General features: G+C 49.0%; 1 protein-coding gene across 4 annotated transcripts in view; it reads right to left on the bottom strand.

The window, feature by feature from the left end:
- The window catches only part of Acacb (acetyl-CoA carboxylase beta), a 109,721-nt gene that overhangs the window by 70,867 nt on the left and 16,157 nt on the right, over positions 1–22,697 (bottom strand). For 2 of the 4 annotated variants that reach the window (XM_076922462.1, XM_076922463.1), the window contains exons 2-3: positions 19,655–20,316; positions 2,085–2,217 (exon numbers count right to left, since the gene is read on the bottom strand). In XM_076922462.1, the coding sequence (XP_076778577.1) occupies positions 2,085–2,217; positions 19,655–20,307 (786 nt within the window). In that variant the 5' untranslated portion in view covers positions 20,308–20,316. Of the gene's footprint in view, positions 1–2,084; positions 2,218–11,430; positions 11,586–19,654; positions 20,317–22,697 lie in introns of those variants that run through there. The other 2 variants (XM_076922464.1, XM_076922465.1) reach the window with 2 other exon arrangements.

Genomic DNA, 22,697 nt, shown 5'->3' with positions numbered 1-22,697 from the left:
ATCTCTCCAAACCTGTACTTCGAAGTGCCTCTTGGCTTCTTCTGCATTGTCAACGCTCTGATTTAGTTTTTTAAAAAGTCTCATCGAGTACTTGGGACGTAGAGGCAGAAAGATCTCTCTGTGAGTTCAAGGCCAGCCTGGTCTACAGGATAGGCCAGACTATATAGTAAGACCCTGTCTCAATAAATCAATTAAAATAGATATTTAAATCTATACATATATATTTAAGAATATATCTGCATATATGTATAGATTTAAATATATATTCTAGAATATATTAACAGTATAGTATTAATCTTATTATATTCTATATTGTTAATATCATATTATTAATTTTATAATTATAAATTATATTATTAATTGTATTAATATTAATTATACATAATATCAACAATGTTGTTTATATTGTTAAAATTAATATATATTAATGATATAATATATTAATATAATTTCTATATATCTATATACATATTCTTAAGTATATACACAGATTGGGGGATGAATGCTACTGCCTCTGTTTAGCAGATGGGGAAACTCAGGCCCAGCAAGCTCACACTTATGACTTTGATCTTGGCTGAGGCTCCTGACTCAGGTGCATGGCCTTGCTAAGCCTTTGGTGAGCACCACTAGGGAGGAGCACCACTGGGGAGGAGCACCACTGGAGAGGAGCACCACTGGGGAGAAGCACCACTGGGGAGAAGCACCACTGGGGAGGAGCACCACCGGGGAGGAATGAGGACAGCCTACTGTGGCTCTCTCATTGCTAAAGCAAAGTTTGATTCAGAGGGAAAGGCTGGAGTTGGCAGGGGAGGACACACTCTTGGAGCCCCATTGGGGAGGAGCCAGCTCTCCACTCTCATCCCCAAAGGGGAGGCTTTCTTAGGAGACTCCAATACTGAGGGCAAGCCAGGGTCAGCTCCTAAGTCAGAACATGTGAGAGCCCTGGGCAGAGGCTACCTGAGGCTAGCCGTGACGTTCTAAGGATGAAACACCAGCCACAGTGAAGCTGACCGCAAGATGGTGTCCTAATGAGTCCAAAATGCAGGGTCTAGGGGGAGGAGGAGGGGGAGGAGGAGGAGGAGGAGGAGGGGGAGGAGGGGGGAGGAGGGGGAGGAGGGGTAGCTCAGTGTGGAGGGTGCTCGCTGCTGAACACGCACAGATCCTGGGTTCAGTGGCCAGTATTGCACAGACTGGCTGTCATGGCACATACGTGGTGGGTGGAGGTGGGATTATCAGAAGGACAAGTTTATCCTTGGGGTTCGAGGATAACCTGGGATACACAAAACACAATCTAAAAAAAAAAAAACAAGGGCTGGAAAGATGGCTCAGTGGTTAGGAGCACTGACTGCTCTTCCAGGTCCTGAGTTCAATTCCCAGCAGACACATGGTGGCTCACAACCATCTGTAATGGGATCTGATGCCCTCTTCTGGTGTGTCTGAAGAGAGCAACCATGTATTCACATAAAATAAATAAATCTTAAAAAAAAAAAAAAAAAAAAAAAAAAAAAGCAATTTCTAGATTCTAGACCCCCCCCCCTCCCCAGGAGACTCTAAATCTGACTGTTTGGAGCAAGATAGAGGACCCATCAAGCCAGGTTCAAATCCCCACTCCCTTGTAAAGTGATGAGCCTCGTCTCCAGTTATTAAGCTACGACCTTGAACGACCTGCATCCCACCTCTGGGCCAGCTTGTCATGAAGGCAGCAGGCACAGCCTCATGGTAGGGACCTGCTCAGTGCAGATCTTGGTCTCCCCTCCACTAGGAAGCCCTAACTTTGAGGCAGCTTCTATGCTCTCCTATCTTAAGCCCAGGAAGCAGCTCCACTCCCCAAAGCACCCAGCAGCCTCTTGACCAAGCCCAGAGGCTCAGTTTTCCTGTCTGAGGAATGGGCTAATGCACTCATGCTGGGGGGAAGGATAGAGCTCCCAAAGGCAAGCACTCATTCCCCAAGCAGGGGTCCCAGAAGAGGCCCTCCGCCACCCCATCCCTGCACTCTGAAGTTCGAAGAAAAAGCCTGAAGCTGGGCCTCCAGCAAGAAAAGGGGCCCAACCCCACCACCATCAGCATACAGGACCCATCTGTACCTTCTCGATGACCCTGTTGCCTCCAAATCGGGTGACGAACTCGGCTGGGGAAGCCACAGTGAAATCTCTGTGCAGGTCCAGTTTCTTGTGTTCACGGCCTCTCTTTACCAGATGCAGTCCAGACATGCTGGGCCTGTGGAGGAAAGATGGCAGGCGTGAGGGAGGAAGCCTGGGGCCTCCAGGACAGAGGTGAAACCTGGCACTGTAAGGGCAAAACCAGTGGCCAGAGTGTGTACACATACACACACACGTGTACACACTCACCCTGCACATACTGTGCATATATACCCTGCACACTCACACACATCCTGAACACACATTCATACACACACAAACACACCCTGCACACACACACTCACATACATACTCTCTCACACACACACACTCACACACCCTGCACATACTGTGCACATACACCCTGCACACACTCAGACACCCTGAACATACTCTACACATACACATACACACACACACACACACACACGAGAGAGAGAGAGAGAGAGAGAGAGAGAGAGAGAGAGAGAGAGAGAAAACCTGGATACACAGGGAGACTCAAAACCAGAAGGCACTACCCCATGTCAGTCAGTGTGTGTGTGTGTGTGTACCAAAATGCAGAGAGGAAGGGAATTCACCAACCCCTCATCCCTGTTACATCCCCAGAGAGATTCACTAAAAGCACTGGCTGCTCTTGCAGAAGACCCAGTTCCCAGCACCCACAAGGGGGGGCGGGGAGGGTTGTTCCCAGCTATAACTCTAGATCCAGAGTCTGATGCCCTCTTCTGGCCTCTATGGGCATTGCACAGACATACATGCAGGCGCTCATACACATATAATAAAAATAGACTCTTTCAAAAAGAAAACTCGCTGGGAGGTGCTGGCCCACACCTTTAATCCCAGCTCTGGGGAGGCAGAGGCCAGTCTGGTCTACAGAGTAAGTTCCAGGACAGTCAGGGCTACACAGAGAAACCCTGTCTCAAATAAATAAATAAATAAATAAATAAATAAATAAATAAATAAATGGAAAACAAGACAAAAAAGAAACAAGAGAAACCTCTCTATAGGGTCAGTGTGGGTGACAACCCAACCCTCAGGGTTCTGTGACTGTAAAAGCTTGAAAACAAAAGTCATATGAGCAGAGAGACAAGATGGCTCAGTGGGGCCGGGCGGTGGTGGCGCACGCCTTTAATCCCAGCACTTGGGAGGCAGAGGCAGGCAGATTTCTGAGTTCGAGGCCAGCCTGGTCTACAGAGTGAGTTCCAGGACAGCCAGGGCTACACAGAGAAACCCTGTCTCGAAAAACCAAAAAAAAAAAAAAAAAAGATGGTTCAGTGGGTAGAGGCACTTGCTGCCAAGCCTGATGATATGAGTTCAATCCCCAGGCCCCACATGGTGGAAGGAGAGCACCAACTCCTAAAAGTTGTCCTCTAAACTCCACACAGGCACCACGACACATACACACACATGTACATGCACACACATGCACATGCACATGCATATATATGCACACACATGCACACACATGCATATGCACATATACACACATGCAAATACACATACACATGCACACACATACATATGCACATATACACACATACACATTCACATGCACACACATGTACATATGCACACATACACACATACACATGCATGCATATGCACACACATGCACAAATCTTTTTTAAAGCCCATCAGAACACAGTGGGGTCCCTGCCTCTCTCCTCTCCTGTGAAAGGAAATTGCTGTCAGTTCTGGCATTTCACATCTGCAGGGTTCCACATCTAGATACGCAGACATGCACTGCTGAATGGTTGTTCTTAAGGACTCAAAACCACGGATGTCTGTCCTTCCTTTTGCCTTTCCTTAGAACAGGATCCTAATTTGGGGTGACCAGTTGGCTCCCTCTTTTTTGGGGTACTCCCTGGTTTTGCTGGAGCACACCCCCAAGCAGGTTCATATCGGACACTGTGTATAACAGCAGCGTGAACTGATGGTGTCCAAGATCCATGGACCCCGCCCCTGACTTCTTTTGTCTTCCTGGCTATCACCTCTAGGAGCCCTGGACTATCTCTCTGCTGTGTGTGCTGTTCCTCTTCCCTGGTGTCCCCCATGGCTTTCATGGAAGACAATCCTTAAGTGGCGTTCTGAGAAATCTATGGAAGTGAAGTGGAGGGTAAAGGTTTGGCAACTGTTTTTGCTTGCTTTGTTTGTTTGTTTGTTTGTTTTTCCTGCCCTGGGGCTCAGCCCAATCATTTGATTTGTGACAAGTTTTAGAAGTTTGAGTTGTTGTCCTGTCAGAGCCTGTAACGGTTTTGTCTGGTTAGCGGGTTTTAATCTGATCCTTGTTGGTGGCCTGGTTTTTCCATCTCTCGAAGTTTCGTCTTCTTCTGCCCCTGTATCCGATGGGGTCTCGGTGCAGAAAGACATGTCTGTTTCTATCAGTGAGGCTGTGGACCTGTCAGGTCCTCTTGGTCTGGCATCCTGTTCCTTTATGGTTGCTGGGAATGGAACCCAGGCCACACACACGGGAAGGACTCTGAGCGACAGCCGCAAGCCCCACCTTCCCTATCCAGACACTCACGCCTGGGACGCAAACATCGCCTTACCTCTTTTTGACTCCCTACTATATGCTGAAGTTTAGCCATTGAAGTTCAGAGGCTAACCCACTACATCATATGTTTTGTTGCAGTTCTGAGGCTAGCCCACTAGGTTGCTGGTTTTCTTCTCTGTTCCTCCTTAGCCCTTCTCTCCTAACCACCCAAACCACAGTTCTTCATCCTGACTCTTACACTGTCAGTGTCCTGGGGTCTGCCTGGGACATCGGGTGTGTGGATATTCCCTTTTAGTTTTCATAGAACACACATGCTCACATGTGTTCATATATGTTCATGTGTGCACATGTGTGAACATGCATGTGAAGGCCAGAAGACAACCTTGGGTGCCATCCCCTGGAATGCCATCCACCTCCCTTGAGACAGAATCTCTCACTGGTCTGGGGCTCGTCAATGAGGCTGCACTGGCTGGTGGTAACGGCCACACATCCTCCTGCCTCCACCTCCCAGCTCTGACGTCTATCTTTTTATGGGTTTCGGAGAACCAAACTCAGATCCAACTTGAAATACTGACTGAGCCATGGTCCCAACCCAAATGTTCCCTCACGAGAGCATCCTGTCTTTTGACACACAATGTCCTGCTGACCCCGGTGATGACAGAAGCAGCCCCTGCTTCAAGTGCTCCTCTCCTGAATGATGTCTCTGGCTCCCAAAGCCACAACCACTCCAGTGGCCCTGAAGCACTCAGTCCTCCCACCTGGAGTAAGGGGCGAATAACACACCTTATTCAATATGGCTGCACACCTTAGGATCGAGGTGGCCTGGATGAAAGCAAAGGGCTCGGTGTGGCACGTGGTACACCCTCAATGAGCAGCCACACCAGGAAGGTCAGGGTCTAAGAGGAGCAACAAGCCACTTGCTGAGCTCACTCTGCAAAACCCCTCATCTGAACACCAGTCTCGGCGGTCTGTGACCTTCCCTGACAGGCTGATGTCGCTCTGTGTCAGAAAGTCTGACCCCCTCCCACTCTCAGACACACACACACACCCCCACCTTGTACGATTTGATGAAGAAGAAAATCGTCATTTCGAGGCCCAGAACCATCTGTGGTATCACATTGATTTTAGGTTGATAACAGAATCCCTTCACTAGGCAGCTCACGAGTCCAGCAGACCACCCAGAATGCATGCAAGACTGCAGGGGAGGCCTTGTTTCAGGCTCCATCTCCAGGGCCTGGGCTATTTTGATTCTTTTTTGACAATGCTGGAAGCCAACTAACATTGGCTTCAGACAGACAGCCTTCCCCAGGCACAGGAGTCAACTGAAGGAGAACCTTTCCGAAGCGCCATGCCTCTAGCCCAAAGCTAAGCCCTGACCTTACACAGAGGGAGAAGTCGAGGGTCAAAATGTTCCACGGTGGCTTTGGAAATGGCTTTGAATAGCAATCAACAACGGAGGTGCCAAACACCAGACTCAGTCAGCTGCTGGGCACAAGACTGGGCAGCGCTGTTCTGGGAGGGGAGGAAATCAATGTTTTCAAGGGCAAAGAATGGCCTGGCCCTTCTCACTGCTACTGCTCTGTGTAAAATAGGCTGCCGTCTCCTGTTCTCAATAACGAGACAGAGGTTCAGAGAGGCCCACTGACCTCAAGTCATGCAGCTGACAAGCAGCAGAACTGGCCTGGTAATCCAACTCTCTCTCACCTCAGATTTTAATACTGAGGCAGGGAAGGCTGATTGGGATACAAAGATAAAATACTGAGTGTGTGCACAGGAGTTGTGGAACAGGGGGCTTCCACTCCCCAGAAGGATGTGTGGTAGAGATCAGAGATGTTGCTCAACCCTGTACAAATGCACAAGAAGGCCCCAGACCCCAGCAGAGCCCCAGCTGGGAAAGCTGAGTGACCTGGAGCATCCCCCAAGCTTCTGGTCTAGAATCGGCTGCCTGTGTGACCTTGGGACTCCCCCCTCCAGTACCCTGCGCCTCCTCTCACAGGATGAAGCCTTCAGCGGACCTAAAGGGGGAGTGGTAGTACACACTGGAAGCCCAAGCTCCTGGGAGGCAGAGGAGGGAGGGTCATGAGTTCAAGGCCAGCCTGAGCAACATAGACAGACTCTGTCTCAACAAAACAAATTCGGGATGGGTCAGCCATGCCTGGCCATGTGAGTCCGAGCCCTTCAACCCACAGGGTGGAAGGAAAGATGCAACTCATGCAAGGTGTCCAGACTTCCACGGGTGTGCATGCAAGCATGTGTGCACATGCACACACACACTACAATAAATGTTTTAAATAAATTAAATAAACATGAAACACTGAGGGAGGTGGGTGTGTCACTCAGCGATAGAACTCTTGCCTACTGCACCTTGGTTGCCATCCTAGGACCAGAAAACTAAAAATCTAGAAAACGATGAACAGGGTATACATTGAAGGAAACTTGTCCCTGATGAGAACGTCCCAGCTGCCCTTGCTGTCCAGGGCTCCAGCATTCTCCAACACTCAAATCCTTTACCCTCTTTTGTCTTCATCAGCATTGCTCGGGTGGGAACCACTACCCTGACCACCAGTGATGGGCAGAAGGCAGCGTGTACACTGTGTTTCTGCTGTCAGTAACAGAAGAACGGGGAGAGACATGGAGCCAGTGGAAACTGCTAAATTTACTTCCCTACAGAGATGCTAGGAGCCCAGGAGCTGCAGAGATGGCTCAGCTGTTACAAGAGCTTGCTGTTCCTTTAGGGGAGCCAGCACACAAGGAAGGTGGCTGACAGCTACCTGTAATCCAGTTCCTGTAATTGCCCTCTTCTGGTCCCCGATGGTACACATACACACACACATGCACACACACGTACACACACATGCACATGCATATAAACACATGCACACACCCTCACATGCACACACACGTACACATGCACATGCACACACACCCTCGAATGCACACACATGCACATGTGTACATGCGCACACACACACAGGCATGCTCATATACGTGTGCACGCACACACACAGCATATAGACACACACATGCACACACACGTACACATGGACATGCACACACACGCGCACACACACACACACAAACACATGCATACACACCCTTGCATGCACACACATGCACATGTGTACATGCGCACACACACACAGGCATGCTCATACACGTGTGCATGCACACACACAGCATATATAAACACACATGCATATACACAGCATATACAGACACACATACACACAGAGAGCATATATAGACATGCACATAGAAATAAAAACAAATCTTACAAATAACTATGATGCCAGATAAATAGGCCTTTTAGAATTTCTATTTAAATGTTTTAATTAATTTAATCTATTTGGGGATGGGCTGCATGTACTTCCATACATGTGGAGAAACCGGGGGGCAATTTTTAGGGGTCAGTTCTCCCCTTCTACCATGTAGATTCTAGGAACTGCCTGCTGAGCTGTCTTGCCAGCCTCAACCCTTGGAAATTTCTCAGGCCACACAACCTCCTCCTGGATGCCTTCTGGAATGATACCAGGTCAAGGGTGAGTAAACAGGGTTCCTGGGCCAAACTCATTCTGCTGTGAATGGTTTAAACAGATTTAAGTGGTTCTGGGGTAGGAGGGGCATCCAAAGAATTCTATACCATGACACACAACAAATCATTCAAACGGCCGTCTCATTTAGACGCATAGCTACTGCCACAGGAAGCAGCAGTGAGCAGCTGTAAGAGACTGGCTTGCCAAAAGCTAAAAGTGTCTACTATTTGGCCTTTTAAGAAAACAGCACACTAAGCTGGGCGGTGGTGGCGCACGCCTTTAATCCTAGCACTTGGGAGGCAGAGGCAGGCGGATTTCTAAATTCCAGGCCAGCCTGGTCTACAGAGTAGCCAGGGCTACACAGAAAAACCCTGTCTTGAAAAACCAAAAAAAAAGAAAGAAAGAAAGAAAGAAAACAGCACACTGACCCTGAGCTAGGCTGACATGGCGGCTTTCTCAGCAGAATATATATATATTATATATATATAATGTGTGTGTATGTACACACACACACACACACATTAACTACAGGGAATACATATCTGGAATCCCAGCACTCTGAAAACAAAGGCAGGGAAGCAGGAGTTTAAGGTACTCTTGAGTGTAATAAGAAGTTCAAGGCCAGCCTGGGCTATGTTGTAATGGGGAGTTCAAGGCCAGCCTACACTACATGAAATTGTGATGGTGCACCTTTAATCCCAACACTCTGGAGGCAGAGAGACTGGAGGTTGCAGCATGTGACGTTGGCGTGACATCTACACAGCGCCCATACATTCACTGTAAGAGCACCCGAAGCAAGAGCAAGCATGGTGGCTGTGTACAGCAATCTAGCAAGCCTCTGTGCAATGTGTACTCGTTCTATCCGTCCTGACCACCTAGAGAGCCTGAAGCAGCTAGAGACCTTGAGTTTGTAGACCTTGAGCTCCAAGCCTGAAACTACGGATGGTCCTGAGCCACTTAGACACGGGTTTATTTTCCTATATATACATTCCTATGATAAAGTCTATCTTACAAATTAACCACAGGAAGAGAGCTACAACAACATTAATGGATACATAAATAATCACATTTAAAAATTTTTTATTATCAATATATAGATTAATTATAAATATTAAATACTGATTATCATTAAATAAATTAATAAATAACAAGGTTCTTTAATAGAATTTCTGGCATCTCCACCCTCCTGCTTTGGGGCCATTGTTAAGAAAAATAAGGATTACTTGAGCAGAAGTAGCACAATGACATAATGGCAACGTGGTAACCATGAGCAGTTGTAAATAACTAACGTGCAGGTAGCATATACAGAATGGATACACTGAACAAGAGAATACTTTGTGCCCCAGATGGGATCCGGCACAAGATTTCATCACACCCCCCCCCCCAGGGTGGTCAACAACCTAAAACAGGAATTCTCTCTAGTTTTTTTGTTTTTTTTTTTAACACACAGGATTTCTCTGTGTAGCCCTGGCTGTCCTGGAACTCACTGTGTAGACCAGGTTGGCCTCAAAGTCTCAGAGATCCGCCTGCCTCTGCCTCCCAAGTGCTGGGATTAAAGGCTCGTGCTCCACCACCACCTGGCTATGTCTAGAATTTTTAACTCAATAGTTTCAGACTGTGATTGATAAGAAGCAAAACCACAAGAGGGGGCTGTTGACCTGACCAGACATTTGCCTACCCACTGGACTTCCGGAAGATACAAGTACTTCCCAAACACAATTATGGCCTTCTTGTTCTCAGAGGCGAGCTTTAGATGCCGGGTGTGTGCGGTCCTTATAGACCAGGTTGACCTACCCGGAGAAAGTAACACAGAAGGAAGCAATGACCCTGACAGGTTGCAGCTGACAACGCTGCATGTATACCGCAGAGAGGAGACACAGCTTGGCTACTGGTTACAGAGTGACGACTGCTCGCACATTTTAAGGTGCATCCATTTACAGGAACATTTGGACCCAGTAAATGCATAGAGCATAAAGCAAGGCTTGGCAAGTCACAGCAAGTTGATACTTCAGGTGTTACAATCCAGCCTCTGTCCCACTACTCAGGACTTCTAGCAAGAGGTGCTACAGGCTTCCCAGAAACCAGCGAGTGAGGCTGCATGCCAATAAAACTTTATTTGTGCACTCTGACCTTTGAGTTCCTCATAGATTTCTCATAGTGGTCTTCTCTTGATTGTTTTCAACATAAGAAACACTGCTCTCAGGCCGTGGGGGCAGGGGGCGGGGACACAGATACACTCATAATTTGCTGAGCTAACTTGGGAAAAAAAAAAAAAAAGATGGGCTGGAGAGATGGCTCATCTGTTAGGAACACTGGCTCCTAACGTGATCCTGAGTTCAATTCCCAGCAACCACAGGGTGGCTCACAACCATCTGTAATGGGATCTGATGCTGCTCTCTTCTGGCACGCAGGTGTATATGCAGATAGAGCATTCATATACAAAAAAAAAAATCTTTTTTTAAAAGACTAAAAGCAGGTTACAATACAATAAATATGGTTCGATTTTATAAATTAAAATATTTGCACTGAAAACAAGACTTGCCAAGCATCAGATGTTGATGCAGGCGGAATTCTATCTTTACTCCTCTTCGTGTTTATCTATAATTTCCCGAGTTTGATTTGGTTGGGGCGGGGGAAGCTTTACGTGTGTGGGTTTTCCTATATAGCCCAAGCTGGCCGCAAACTCAATCCTCCTTCCTCAGCAGTGCTAGGATTATAAATGTGTGTGCTACACTCCAGGATAAAGGGCTGAATTCTCAGCAGCAAATACAGCATCCCTTTGGTGAGTGTTTTAAAGTGCAACAAAATGACAGGGGTGGGGGTTGGGGGGGGGGGGAAGAAAAGAAACAGTGGAGTGCCTGAGGCTAGAAGCTCGGCCGATCAGTACTCTCAGGAAGTGACCTTAAATACAAAGCCTGCTCAGGGTGCTGAGTTTTCCCAAGGTTTCAGCCTCAAAAACTGCTGCCTCCCACAAACGTTATTTTCTCAAGGCCAAAGGGACAAAGCCGGAGGGAAGAGCGGTGCGACCCAGGGGTCAATCTTGAGGCACCTGTGTGCTGGGCAGCGCTCTCCAAACACCGTCACTGGGTGCCCACCTAGGCCGCAAGTTTTGAGAGGTGGGCTCCTTCCTATAGCGACCAAGCTAAGCTCGCATCTCTTCGGGCGGAAGAAGGGGAAAGGCGGGGTGCTAAGGGGCAGACAGTAGACCCGGACCGAGAGGAGTGCGTAAATTTGCAAAAGCAGTTAAAATCGCGGGCTTACTTACTTTCCTGTGAACTCAGGGAAACAGACCTTGCATTTGGCCGGGCTCATGTTGCCCAGCCCACTGGCCAATCCCAGCCGGGCGGGGGATGCGCAGTTTGCAACCCCTAATAACGGGAAGCGAGCAAGCCCGGTTCCCGAGGCACAGCAGGGTCGCCAGCTCGCCACCAGAGGCGGAGGCGTCCTCGGGGAGGGGCTCTGGCCGCAGCTTGTGACAGCTGTGGGTCGCGGGACAGCGAGCCTCACCGGCCATCCCGAACTGTTCCCTACTCTTGGAAACCCAAGCCAAGGCCCGCCTGGCCACGCCCGGGCAGAGCCACGGCCCCGCCCAGGCCACGCCTCCAGCTTAGCTTTGGGCCACGCCCCTCACCAGGCACCCAGGTCCCACCCATGCTGATAGTCTAGCCACGCCCTCTATGTCCCGCCCATGCCACGCCCCGTGGGCCTAGCCTTCCATCCTGCTCCCAGCGACGCCGGGCCACGCCCCCAGGGACTTGCCCCGCCCAGGCCACGCCTCCTCCGGGCTATCTTTGCGCCATTCTTCTGCCGCTGACCTTGAGTTTAGGGCTCAAGGATGTCTCTCCTTCCTCCCCAGCGCCCCCGAGGGGTGGCGGTTGTGGGTTCCACAGCCCTCTGCACTGCAGTCCATACGTTGGACACGCATGGTACGGATCCGGTGAAAATACCGAAAACTTTTCAAAGGAGGGCGGTCGCTCCGGTGCCTCTTAAGGCCCTTCCAACAAGCACTTGAAAGACTTTCTAAGTCATGTATCTGTTTACTCATGGGCCGGGAGTGGCCCTTCCTCGGCAAGTGTGGAGATCAAGAAACAATTTGTGGGAATCGGTTCTCGACTTCCACTACGTGGGTCCTGGGGACTGAACTCTGGTTATCAAGACTGGTGGCGAGCGCTTTTATCCTCGGAGCCACCTCGTGGCCAACCAGGACCCCCTTACTACGCATCAACAGAACGCGGAAAAGCCCGGGAGACCCTGTCTCATCCCCACCGCTCCTTAGCAGCACAGATGAGGAAGGCGTGGGGCGGAGATGTTCGTTACTCGTAGGGACACTATATATGCTTAAACAGGATCTAAAGAACAGCCAAATGAACGCTGCCCTGAACCATTGGGGGAGGGGCTGGGGGCGTGGCTTAGTGGTAGCGCACCTGTGCCCTGAGCTCTACGCGCAGCGTCTCCCTCTAGGGGGCACTAAGCACTCGGCCTCCGCGACTGAGACCCTTGCCCGGCTTAGACAAGAGTCGTATGTATTAGACCGTATGTTAGACACTTGAAGGAAAATAAAATGGGTGAACAAAATTCTCAATTTGGATTTTCCAGAAGGTTCCCCGATGGTTTTGATTTCACCTCCTTAAAAAAGGAGGGAGGGAAGGAAGGAAGGTTGGGAGGGAGAGAGGGAGGGAGGAAGGGAGGGGAAGGAAGAAACAGAGAGTAGAAAGAGGGGGAGGAGGGGAAGGGAGGAGAGGAGAGGAGAGGGGAGGGGAGGGGAGGAGAGAGGCCCACACTGGGTTTGATATGTCTTTCTTTTTCGAAGTTTCAAACCAGTATCCAAAAGTATCCATCCTCCCGCTGACCCAATTTAAAGTAACCACATCAAACAGGGAAAATGACCATACCTAAAACAGCCCTCCCCGCCCAGCTCAGGATCCTGCAGAAGAGTCCTGCTCTGCAGCTTCCTGGCAGCCAGAGAGGTTTTTATCTCCAAACTCGCAACACTCCCTCAACGTTCTGTAGATAGTCTAACTTCCCTGCTAAAGGCGTGAAAGGCGCCTGCGACTTTCACTCGGGGTTCTAGGGACAGAAGTTCACACAGCCGGCCCATGAGATCAAGCAGCAGCGGCCAGCTTGATATGGATTGGCCTGGATTCTTTTTGGCCCGAGAAAGGAAGTCACAGCACAGAGGGATTTGATCTCAGCGTTGTTGTGATATATCGACAGCCCGGGCTCTTGCTTTAGCTGGTAGAGGAGCTTTACGATTGCCATCTTCTTCCTCAGTAACCCCAGCCTAAAGTGAAGAGTCGGGCAGATGCAGCTCATCCCAGTGGTCCCCAGACTGCCCTCCTCCACGACACCAAGGTCATCAGAAACACTCAGTCTGAGAAGTCACTGGGGTCCAGTTCTTTTTTGTTTTTTCTGCAGCTGTCCAGGCAAAGCCTTAGGTTTGGGCGATCCTCTTGCCTCGACCATCCTAGTAGGCTGGACTATGAGTGGGCGCTACCACACCCCAGTGGATTTTCCTCTCTCTGTTTAATATTAAGGAATAACAGAGGGGAGGGAAGGAGGACCACACACCTGGTGTCCCTCTCTGCCTCATGCAAACACCAATGGCTGTGTCCCCACCCCCACCCCTTAGCTCTTTTTTTCCTGGGACAGAATCTCATGTAGATGAGGCTGGCCTTGAACTCCTGACCTTCCTGCCTCAGCCCCCCACCCCCAAAGTTTGGGATTACAGGTATGAGTCACCCTCCCCAAACAGCTGTGCTTTTGAATGAAATAGCTCAAATTGGACGGTGGCCCTGCCTCATTTTTAAGCCTTTCTCTTGTCCTATGAGCAGCTAAATTTAGCTTTTGTGTATTACAGTGGTCAGGGACAAGACAGACAGGTCAGCAAGGGGCTGATGGTGAGTGGCTGGCTGTGGGGTGGAAAGCCGTGTATTGACAAGCTTAGCCTGTCCTTACCCGCCAGTGTGACCTGGATCGAATCTCTTCCCTGCACTTTCTGATTTATAAAACCATTGTACAATTTGCTTTCACCAAAAAGAAACCTAACAGGTAATGCTCCGGCCAAGCTTGTAGCATTTGCCCAGCTCACAGGAAGCCCAGGTACAGTCCCCAGCACGGTGTAAACTTTTTAAGGAAACACTTGCCTGTGATGCCAGCTCTTGGGAGAAGGCAGCAGGATGGCCAGGAGTTCAAGGTCAGCCTTGGCCAGCCTGAGTTCAGTCCTTAGGATTCACAAGGTAGAAGCAGAACTGACTCCAGAATGTTGTCCTCTGACCTCTGTACACACTCTGTGACACACATGTGCGCGTGCTCGCACACGCACACTCAACACAACCATACACATACTGTGCATACCACATACACACACGTGACCACTTAATAAATACAGTAACACATACCAGCACACATACCACCCACACTGCACATAGAACCACACACATGCCACCATACACACAATCATACACACACAAACACACAGTACAACTGTGAAATCCCAGCCTTTTCTGTGCCCATGTGTGCTGAGGAATGCTCCAGCCCGGGACACACAGCACATGGTCCTCTCTTTGGACTCCTATCTGTCAATCCAGATACCCACTCATCCATCTATCCATCCATCCATCCACCCATCCATATATCTATCTGTCTGTCTGCCCAACCATCCATCCATTCATTCATCCATCCATCTACCAACCCACCCATCCATCTGTCAATCCATCATCCACCCACCCATCCATCCATCCATCCACTCATCCATCTATCCACCCATCCATCTGTCCATCCTTCCATCTAGTCATCCATCCACCTACTCATGTGTCTACCCATTGATCCACCAACCTTCCATGCATCGATTTCCACATTTGTCCAAGTATTTACCATGCCCTCAGAATGCAGATTTTGTCTGAAGAGGGTACACATTGCTGGTTTCATCCATGCATTTGGCCAATATTCAAAGCCTACCCACCTTCAGCCAGCACATGGTGGAGAAGAAAGACAGACCCTGCACTCAGGGACTTACTTCCGAGCACAGGAGAGAGGTGGCACGGGAGGAACAAGATAAAGACATAAAAGGCAGAACTGAGAGCTGTGAGAGCAACGGTAGAGAAGCTAGCAGCTGGATTCTTTAAAGGTGGGTCAGGGTCGGGGAGCCCTGGATGGCTGGACTTGTTACAAAGTGAAAAGAAGGCCAGTCCTTCCTCTGTGTCGCCGGGAATTCTAAGATATTCACAGACAGCCAAGCCAAAGCACATGTCTGCCATTGCAAGTGCAAGTCCCAAGCTGGGCATGGTGGTGACTGCCTGCTTCTAATCCAAGCACTTGGGAGGCAGAGGCAGACAGACCTCTGAGTTTAAGGCCAGCCTGGTCTGCAGAGCAAGTCCTGGGCCAGCCTGGTCTGCAGAGCAAGTCCCGGGAGAGCCACAGCCAGGGCTACACAGAGAAACCCTTTCAAAAAAAAAAAAAAAAAAAAAAAAGAGGAAATAGAGGAGGAAGAGGAAGAGAACACACAAGTCTCCCTGCAGGACATTCAGTCCTGGTGGGAACAAAGAGACCTTTAGTGTGGAAGGAGCAAAGAACCAGAAAGAGGAGGGCTCTGGGAAGGTGAGGACAGGGCAGGAAGGGAAAGAGCATCCTCCTGCCACTGCTGGCCTAGCAGGAAGAAGTCATGAGGGCAAAGGCCACTGGAGCAGAGCTGCAGCCTGGGGGCCTGATCAGAAACCACAAAGGGCAACAGAGCCACAGGCACAGCCATTTCTGCCGCAGCTCTGCTGTAAGGTCAGAGTCCTGGACAGACACCTAGGCCTTCTCCTGGGCCTTCACTGTCTGTCTTTGAAGTGGGAAAAAGCCTGAGGAACTCACCTAAACCTCTAGTCTGGATTTCTTTCTACAGAAGCTGGGTACTTCGAGATTTTAGGGGACTAGCTAGCAGCTGCTGCAGTGTGAGCATATCCCACCCACCCCACGCCTTCGTGAAGTTCTCGTGCTAGAGATTTAGGCCTCAAATTCATATGCCAAATTCCTATCTGGAGATGGGGCCTTGGGGAATTAGGGATGGATGAGATCATGAGGGTCTGACCCCCCACCCCACAATGGCATTAATGGCTTTATAAGAAGAGGAAGGGAGGGCTGGAGAGATGGCTCAGCGGTTAAGAGCACTGACTGCTCTTCTAGAGGTCCTGAGTTCAATTCCCAGCAACCACATGGTGGCTCACAACCATCTGTAATGGGATCTGATGCCCTCTTCTGGTGTGTCTGAAGAGAGCAATGGTGTACTTATATATACATAAAATAAGTAAATAAATCAAGAAGAAGGAGGAGGAAGAAGAGGAGGAGGAGGAGGAGGAGGAGGAGGAGGAGGAGGAGGAGGAGGAGGAGGAGGAAGAGGAAGGGAGGCCTGAGTTGTCACTCTGGCTTGTCTGAGTTGTCCCCATGTGACTGTGAAGCCTCTGCCAAATTAGGATCCTGTGTGAAGCCCTCGCCAGATGGGTGACAGGGCCTGCTCTTCTCTTGAACTGCCCAAAACCAAGTGAACCTCTATTCTTTCAGATTATTCAGTCTCGGGTATTTTGTTCTAGTAAAAAAAAAGGGGTGGGGTGGGGAACAGACCGAGACAGCAACTGAGCAGGAAAAAAAATGACAAGAAATGGGGTCTCCTGGATTCAGTGACACACACTTGTTCACACACCTGTCTTCTTTGGGTAAGCTTCAGGTCCTCCCTGCTCCAGCTTGCAGTAGGTGGCTGGCTGAATACCTTACCCATACTGTTGTTATATAAGAATTCACAGTAACCAACAGGCTGGGACGGTGTGCTGAGAATGCACTCTCTGGTTTTGTTGTTGTCGTTTTGATACAGAACCTCACTCACTTGTCCACTGTGTAGCCCAGGCTATCCTGGAACTCACTCTATAGACCAGACTGTCCTCAAAACACACAGAGATCTGCCTGCCTTTGCCTCAGAAACTATAAAGGGCAACAGAGCCACAGGCACAGTCATTTCTGACACAGTTCTGTTATAGAGGGTTAAGCAGGTGCCAGCGTGCCCAGCTAGAGGACATCAGGTCTTCTATAAGAGCTGTTCACACTCAACTGTCAAGCCCTCTCTACAGCTGGTGTTTTCAACAGAGCCTAACTCTGCAACCTTAGGTGAGCATTGAGGATACAGCTGTTCAAAACCACACCCATCTCTTTCTTTTTAATCTTTCTTCCTCTCCTTCTGGCCCCTCTGTGCCTATCTCCCTCTTTGCCCCTCCCAACAGGATCTGACTATGTAAACTACCCAGAGACTCATGGGAACTCACTATGTAGCCTAGGATAGCTTTGAACTCCTAATCCTTCAGCATCAGGCTCCCAACTGCTGGAACCCCAGACACTCGCCAGCTCACCCAGCTCCCTCCATTTTGTTTTTAAAAACTGGTTATTTAGTAAGTGCTTTGTTTTCTTGCTAAACACCTTGGAAATATTAATTCGTCGAATTTGAATCGTCACGACCTCTGAGACTGTAAGATTCAGGAAACAACAACGATGCCACAACTTTGTCAAGCCTGCTGATTTGGTAAACAACTGACACAATTAGATCCTCCTTGGCCCTAGGTTTAGACTCACACTGATATGATAAACACTTGCTACTTGGGGTCCTTTACACTTTATATAACCAGAATTCTTAATTGGCCAGGTGTGATGGCCCCGCATAAAATCCCAGCACGCAGGAGGCAGAGGTAAGAAGATCAGAGAATCAAGAACACCCTCTGTTACACAGGAAAACCAGCCTGGGCAAGAGACCTGAGAGAGAGAGAGAGAGAGAGAGAGAGAGAGAGAGAGAGAGAGAGAGAGAGAGAGAGAGAGAATATGGAAAGTGGTTCCGTGGGAAATCGCATGCCGGATACGGACACCTGAGTTTGGATTCCTCAAAGCCAGATGTGGCAATAGACATCTGTAACTCAGCTCTGAGGCAGAGAAAGCAGGATCCCAGGGGTTCGCTGGCCAGCCGGTGTACGGAACTGGGGAGCCGCAGGCTCCATGAGAGAGCCAACCTCAAAATAAGGCAAAGGACAATGAGACGGCTCAGCAAAGTGCAACGTCCTGAGTTCCACACTCATAACTGACCATAGAGTTGTCCTCTGACCTCCACACCTGCACCGCTGCATGGGGATGCTCCCACGCGTGCAACACACACGTGTGCACATACACACACACTCACACACTAACACACACATACATACATACACACATACACGCACTCACACACCAACATACATACATACATACACACATACACACTCACACACTCTCACACACATACACACACATACATACACACACATACACACACTCACACACATGCATACATACATACACACACTCACACACATACACACACTCACATACATACACACACACACATACACACATTCACACACACTCACACATACATACACACACATACATACACACACATACACACACTCACACACATGCATACATACATACATACACACACTCACACACATACACACACACATACACACACACACACATACACATACACACATACATACACACACACATACACACACACACATGCACACACACGCACACAGCCATACCTGCAGTGATTCTACAGGTTTTGGTTTTGACAACAGAGTTGACAGTAGGTGACAGAAGTTGAGCTTCTGCTGTTTAGGCAGTGGGGATTAGTTTACTGTTGAATGAGAAAAGGCAGGAACTGCTGTCTCATCAGGAGATAGGGAGAGCAGTCTCTCCCTCCAGACTCCAGTGATCACCTGGGGTTTTTTAAGTGGTAACTTTTCACCCACAAGATCATCATCCCCACCTTGGCCAAGAGCTCTAGAAAGCTACTTTCCTGGCATGTGGCCCTGCACTCAGCAAGTGTACACAGCAGGTGCAAACAGCAGGTGTACATAGAAGGTACAAACAGCAGGTGCACCCAGCAGGTGCAAACAGCAGGTGTACACAGGTGCACACAGCAGGTGCAAACAGCAGGTGTACACAGGTGCACACAGCAGGTGCACACAGCAGTAGCAAACAGCAGGTGCACACAGCAGGTGCAAACAGCAGGTGTACACAGGTGCACACAGCAGGTGCACACAGCAGTAGCAAACAGCAGGTGCACACAGCAGGTGCAAACAGCAGGTGTACACAGGTGCACACAGCAAGTAAACTGCAGGTGTACACAGCAGGTACAAACAGCAGGTGTACACAGGTACACACAGCAGGTGTTAACAGCAGGTGCACACAGCAGGTGCAAACAGCAGGTATACACAGGTGCACACAGCAGGTGCACAATCAGTAATTCTGAAAGGAGGGAAGAGGAAGCAAAGAAGTCAGGCTTTGCCTTCTGCTCTTCAACACTAACTGCCTCTAACACACATGTGTTAAAAGATCAGAGGGAGGAGCCAATGAAGGAAGCAAATCCCACTGCAAACCAGAGATTCAAGTCTTACTCTAGCTCCCAGTGTAAAGAGAAGGTCCGTTACCTCATAGTAGGTGTGTGAGACTCAGGATCACTTGTGTTCAAAGCTGCCTCCAGGGACAGGGTGCCCAGGCTAGCCCTGCTGCCCTTCCGGGAGGAGTTCTGGAAGGAGCCAGCGCCAGGGTCCTCGTCAGAGGAGTTGTCATCCAGGGACCCCAGGATGAAGCTGGTCATCAGCTGCCTCTTGATGTGTGCCTGCTTCTTGTCCTCTCTGGAGGGGGATACGGTTCTCTGGCTCGGAGGCCTGGCTGGGAAGGACAACCCACTGGCATCTGGAACCTCTGAGCCGGGGGCCGCTGTCCAGTTGGTTTGGAGTTCTGGGGAGGGCCAGCTGTCATTGGAAGACAGTGGGTTCCTCGGAGGCTTCTGGTCCGAGCTTGGCATGGAGTTCGTCTGCTGACTGGCTTCTCTGGGACGTCTGTGGGAGGCCAGCTCCTCCAGGTCAGGAGTTGTCGCCAGACAGCTGCAGTCACCATGTTTCTGTAGCTGCTCCTCCGATGGTTCGGAGGCTGAAAGGGACCCCTCGCTTGAAAGGAGGCTCGCTTCTACCTTACTGCTGGTGAGCGGCTTCGAGTCTGTCATCTTCCCCCAGACTTTTAACCAGGAAAAGGTCAGGCAGGAGAAAACCAGGCAAGTCAGAAAGAGAAGCAAGACCATTCAGACCACCTGTCAAGGGAAGAGAGAGTTTATAGTTATGGTCAACAGACTTCTCTCCGAACACAGCGCCTGGGGCAAGGCTATTCAGCGTCCCTTGTACTGGAGGAAGTACAGTGAGGAGAGATGGGGTTCTCCTGACCTCAGTGCTTCCCGTGCCTGTGGCCCAGGACATGTTGCTAAGCTGGATGTGGGTATGTGCTCTGGTGTGAATGTGCGCTCCCAGACTTCATGTACAATCCTCAGTGAAACGAAGCAAGCAGGAAAAACATGGCGGAGGGGGCGGGTCTGCTGTCACAGGGTGAGGCTCTTGCTCTCTTGCCTGTCTGCCTCCACCACGGAATGAGGCACAGAAGACTCTCATTAAACGCAAGTTTTTCAACCTTGGTCTTCCCAGACTCAAACTATGAATGAAGGATAGACTCTTGGGGCTGGAGAAATGGCTCAGCAGCTAAGAGCACTGGCTGCTCTTGCAGAAGACCTGGCTCCAATTCCTAGCGCCCGCATGGCAGCTCACAACCATCTCTGATTCCAGTTTCAGGGGATCCCATGCCCTCCTCTGACCTCAGAAGGCACCGGGCATACATGCAGGCAAGACACTCGTATGAATAAGATAAAAATAAACAGATCAGGGGAGAGACACCAGGCCATAATCTGACACAAAGAACTACGGGCAGCTAAGGATGCTGGGAACAGGAGAAATAGTCTTTCTGAGGGAAAAGCATTGCCAACTGGTTATCCAGTACCAAATGGTCACACAAAAGTAACACACAAAAGTAACATTAGACAGACTGAATAGGTTGTATTTAGGTATTTAGGGAGATATATATATATATATATATATATAATCAACAACTAGTATTTTAAAAGGCCATGAATTGTAAAGAGGGCAAGAAAACAAAATTAAAATAAATAAATAAATAAATAAATCTCTTTAAAAGACATATCTATTCCTTTTTTTTGTAATTTATCTGTTTTTATTTTATGTACGTTGCATATTTTGCTTTCATGTGTGTCTGTGTGAGGGTGTCAGATCCCCTGGAACTGGAGTTACAGACAGTTGTGAGCTGCCACGTGGGCGCTAGGAATTGAACCTGGGTCCTCTGGAAGAAGAGCCAGTGCTCTTCACCTCTGAGCCACCTCTCCAGCCCCCAACATACCTGTTCTTTATAAAGGACATAGTCTCAGATGTTTTAAGATCACACACCAATGCATGTTCAAGGTAAGTCACACAAGACAGAACTAGAGAAAGCACCGCGGAGGCTTTTGTTCTAGAACCGTGACTTAGTGCATCCAAAACATGGACACAATCCAAATATTCTTTGAGGCCCAGCAATACTCATGAGGCAGAAGTGGGTGGATCTTTGTGAGTTCCAGGCCAGCCTGGGCTACATACTGAGACCCTGTCGATAAATAAACAAAATGTGGCTCGCCCACACAACAGAACATTATTCCAACCTTATGCCAATCATGAAAAACCACAGATTAAAATTGTTTCTTCAAACTATCAACGCTAGGCCAGTCCATACAGACAGAAAGATTAAGCCGTTACTGAGGGACAGTGGGGTGCGGGTCACTGCTAAGACGTGCGTCATCTCTGTTTTGTTCAGCTGGATGAGAATGTCCTGAGGCTGGCTGAGTGTGACAACACACGGTCTGAACATACTAGCAGCATCGGCTTGCTCTGTTTTTTAAGGATTTATTTTATGTACGTGAGTATTTTGCCTGCATGTATGCATGTACACCTGTGTGCCTGGTGCCCTCGGAGGTCAAAAGAGAGAGCATCAGATCTCCTGAAGTTAGGGATGGTTGTGAGCCTCCATGTGGGTGCTGGGAACTGAACCTGGGTCCTCTGCAAGAGCAGCCAGTGCTCTTAACCGCCGAGTGTCTCTCCAGCCTCTGCTGGTTTGTTCATTACGTGAGTGGATTGTATTCTATGTAAATGACTTGTATGCTGTGTAAGTGACTTATATGTTATAGAAATGGCTTGTGTGCTATACAAATGACTTGAATACCATGTAAATGACTCATATGCTATGTAAATTACTTACATGCTGTGTAAGTGACTTATATGCTATATGAATGACTTGCATATTATGTAAATGACCTGCACGTTATGCTAATGGGTTGTATGCTGTGTAAATTATTTGCATGCTATGTAAATAACTTTAGCTACGTGGTTAGCTTCTCTCCAGGTTTAACTAACCATGCTGAAAACATTTGGAAGAATTTGGATCTGCACCGCACTCGGACTTTTCCATCATTGTTCTGTAAGCAATGCACCCAATGGCTGTCTGCATAGCATTTACATCATGCCAGGGACTATCAATCACCAGACTAGAGCGTGCACAGGCTGCGTGTAGGCATGAGGCAGGCACACGTTGTATGCAGGG

The sequence above is a fragment of the Arvicanthis niloticus genome, chromosome 24 (genome assembly GCF_011762505.2).
Source record: "Arvicanthis niloticus isolate mArvNil1 chromosome 24, mArvNil1.pat.X, whole genome shotgun sequence".
In the NCBI taxonomy this organism is placed as follows: domain Eukaryota; kingdom Metazoa; phylum Chordata; class Mammalia; order Rodentia; family Muridae; genus Arvicanthis; species Arvicanthis niloticus.
Note: the sequence above shows the minus strand (reverse complement) of the source record. Positions and strands in the feature narration are given on the sequence as shown.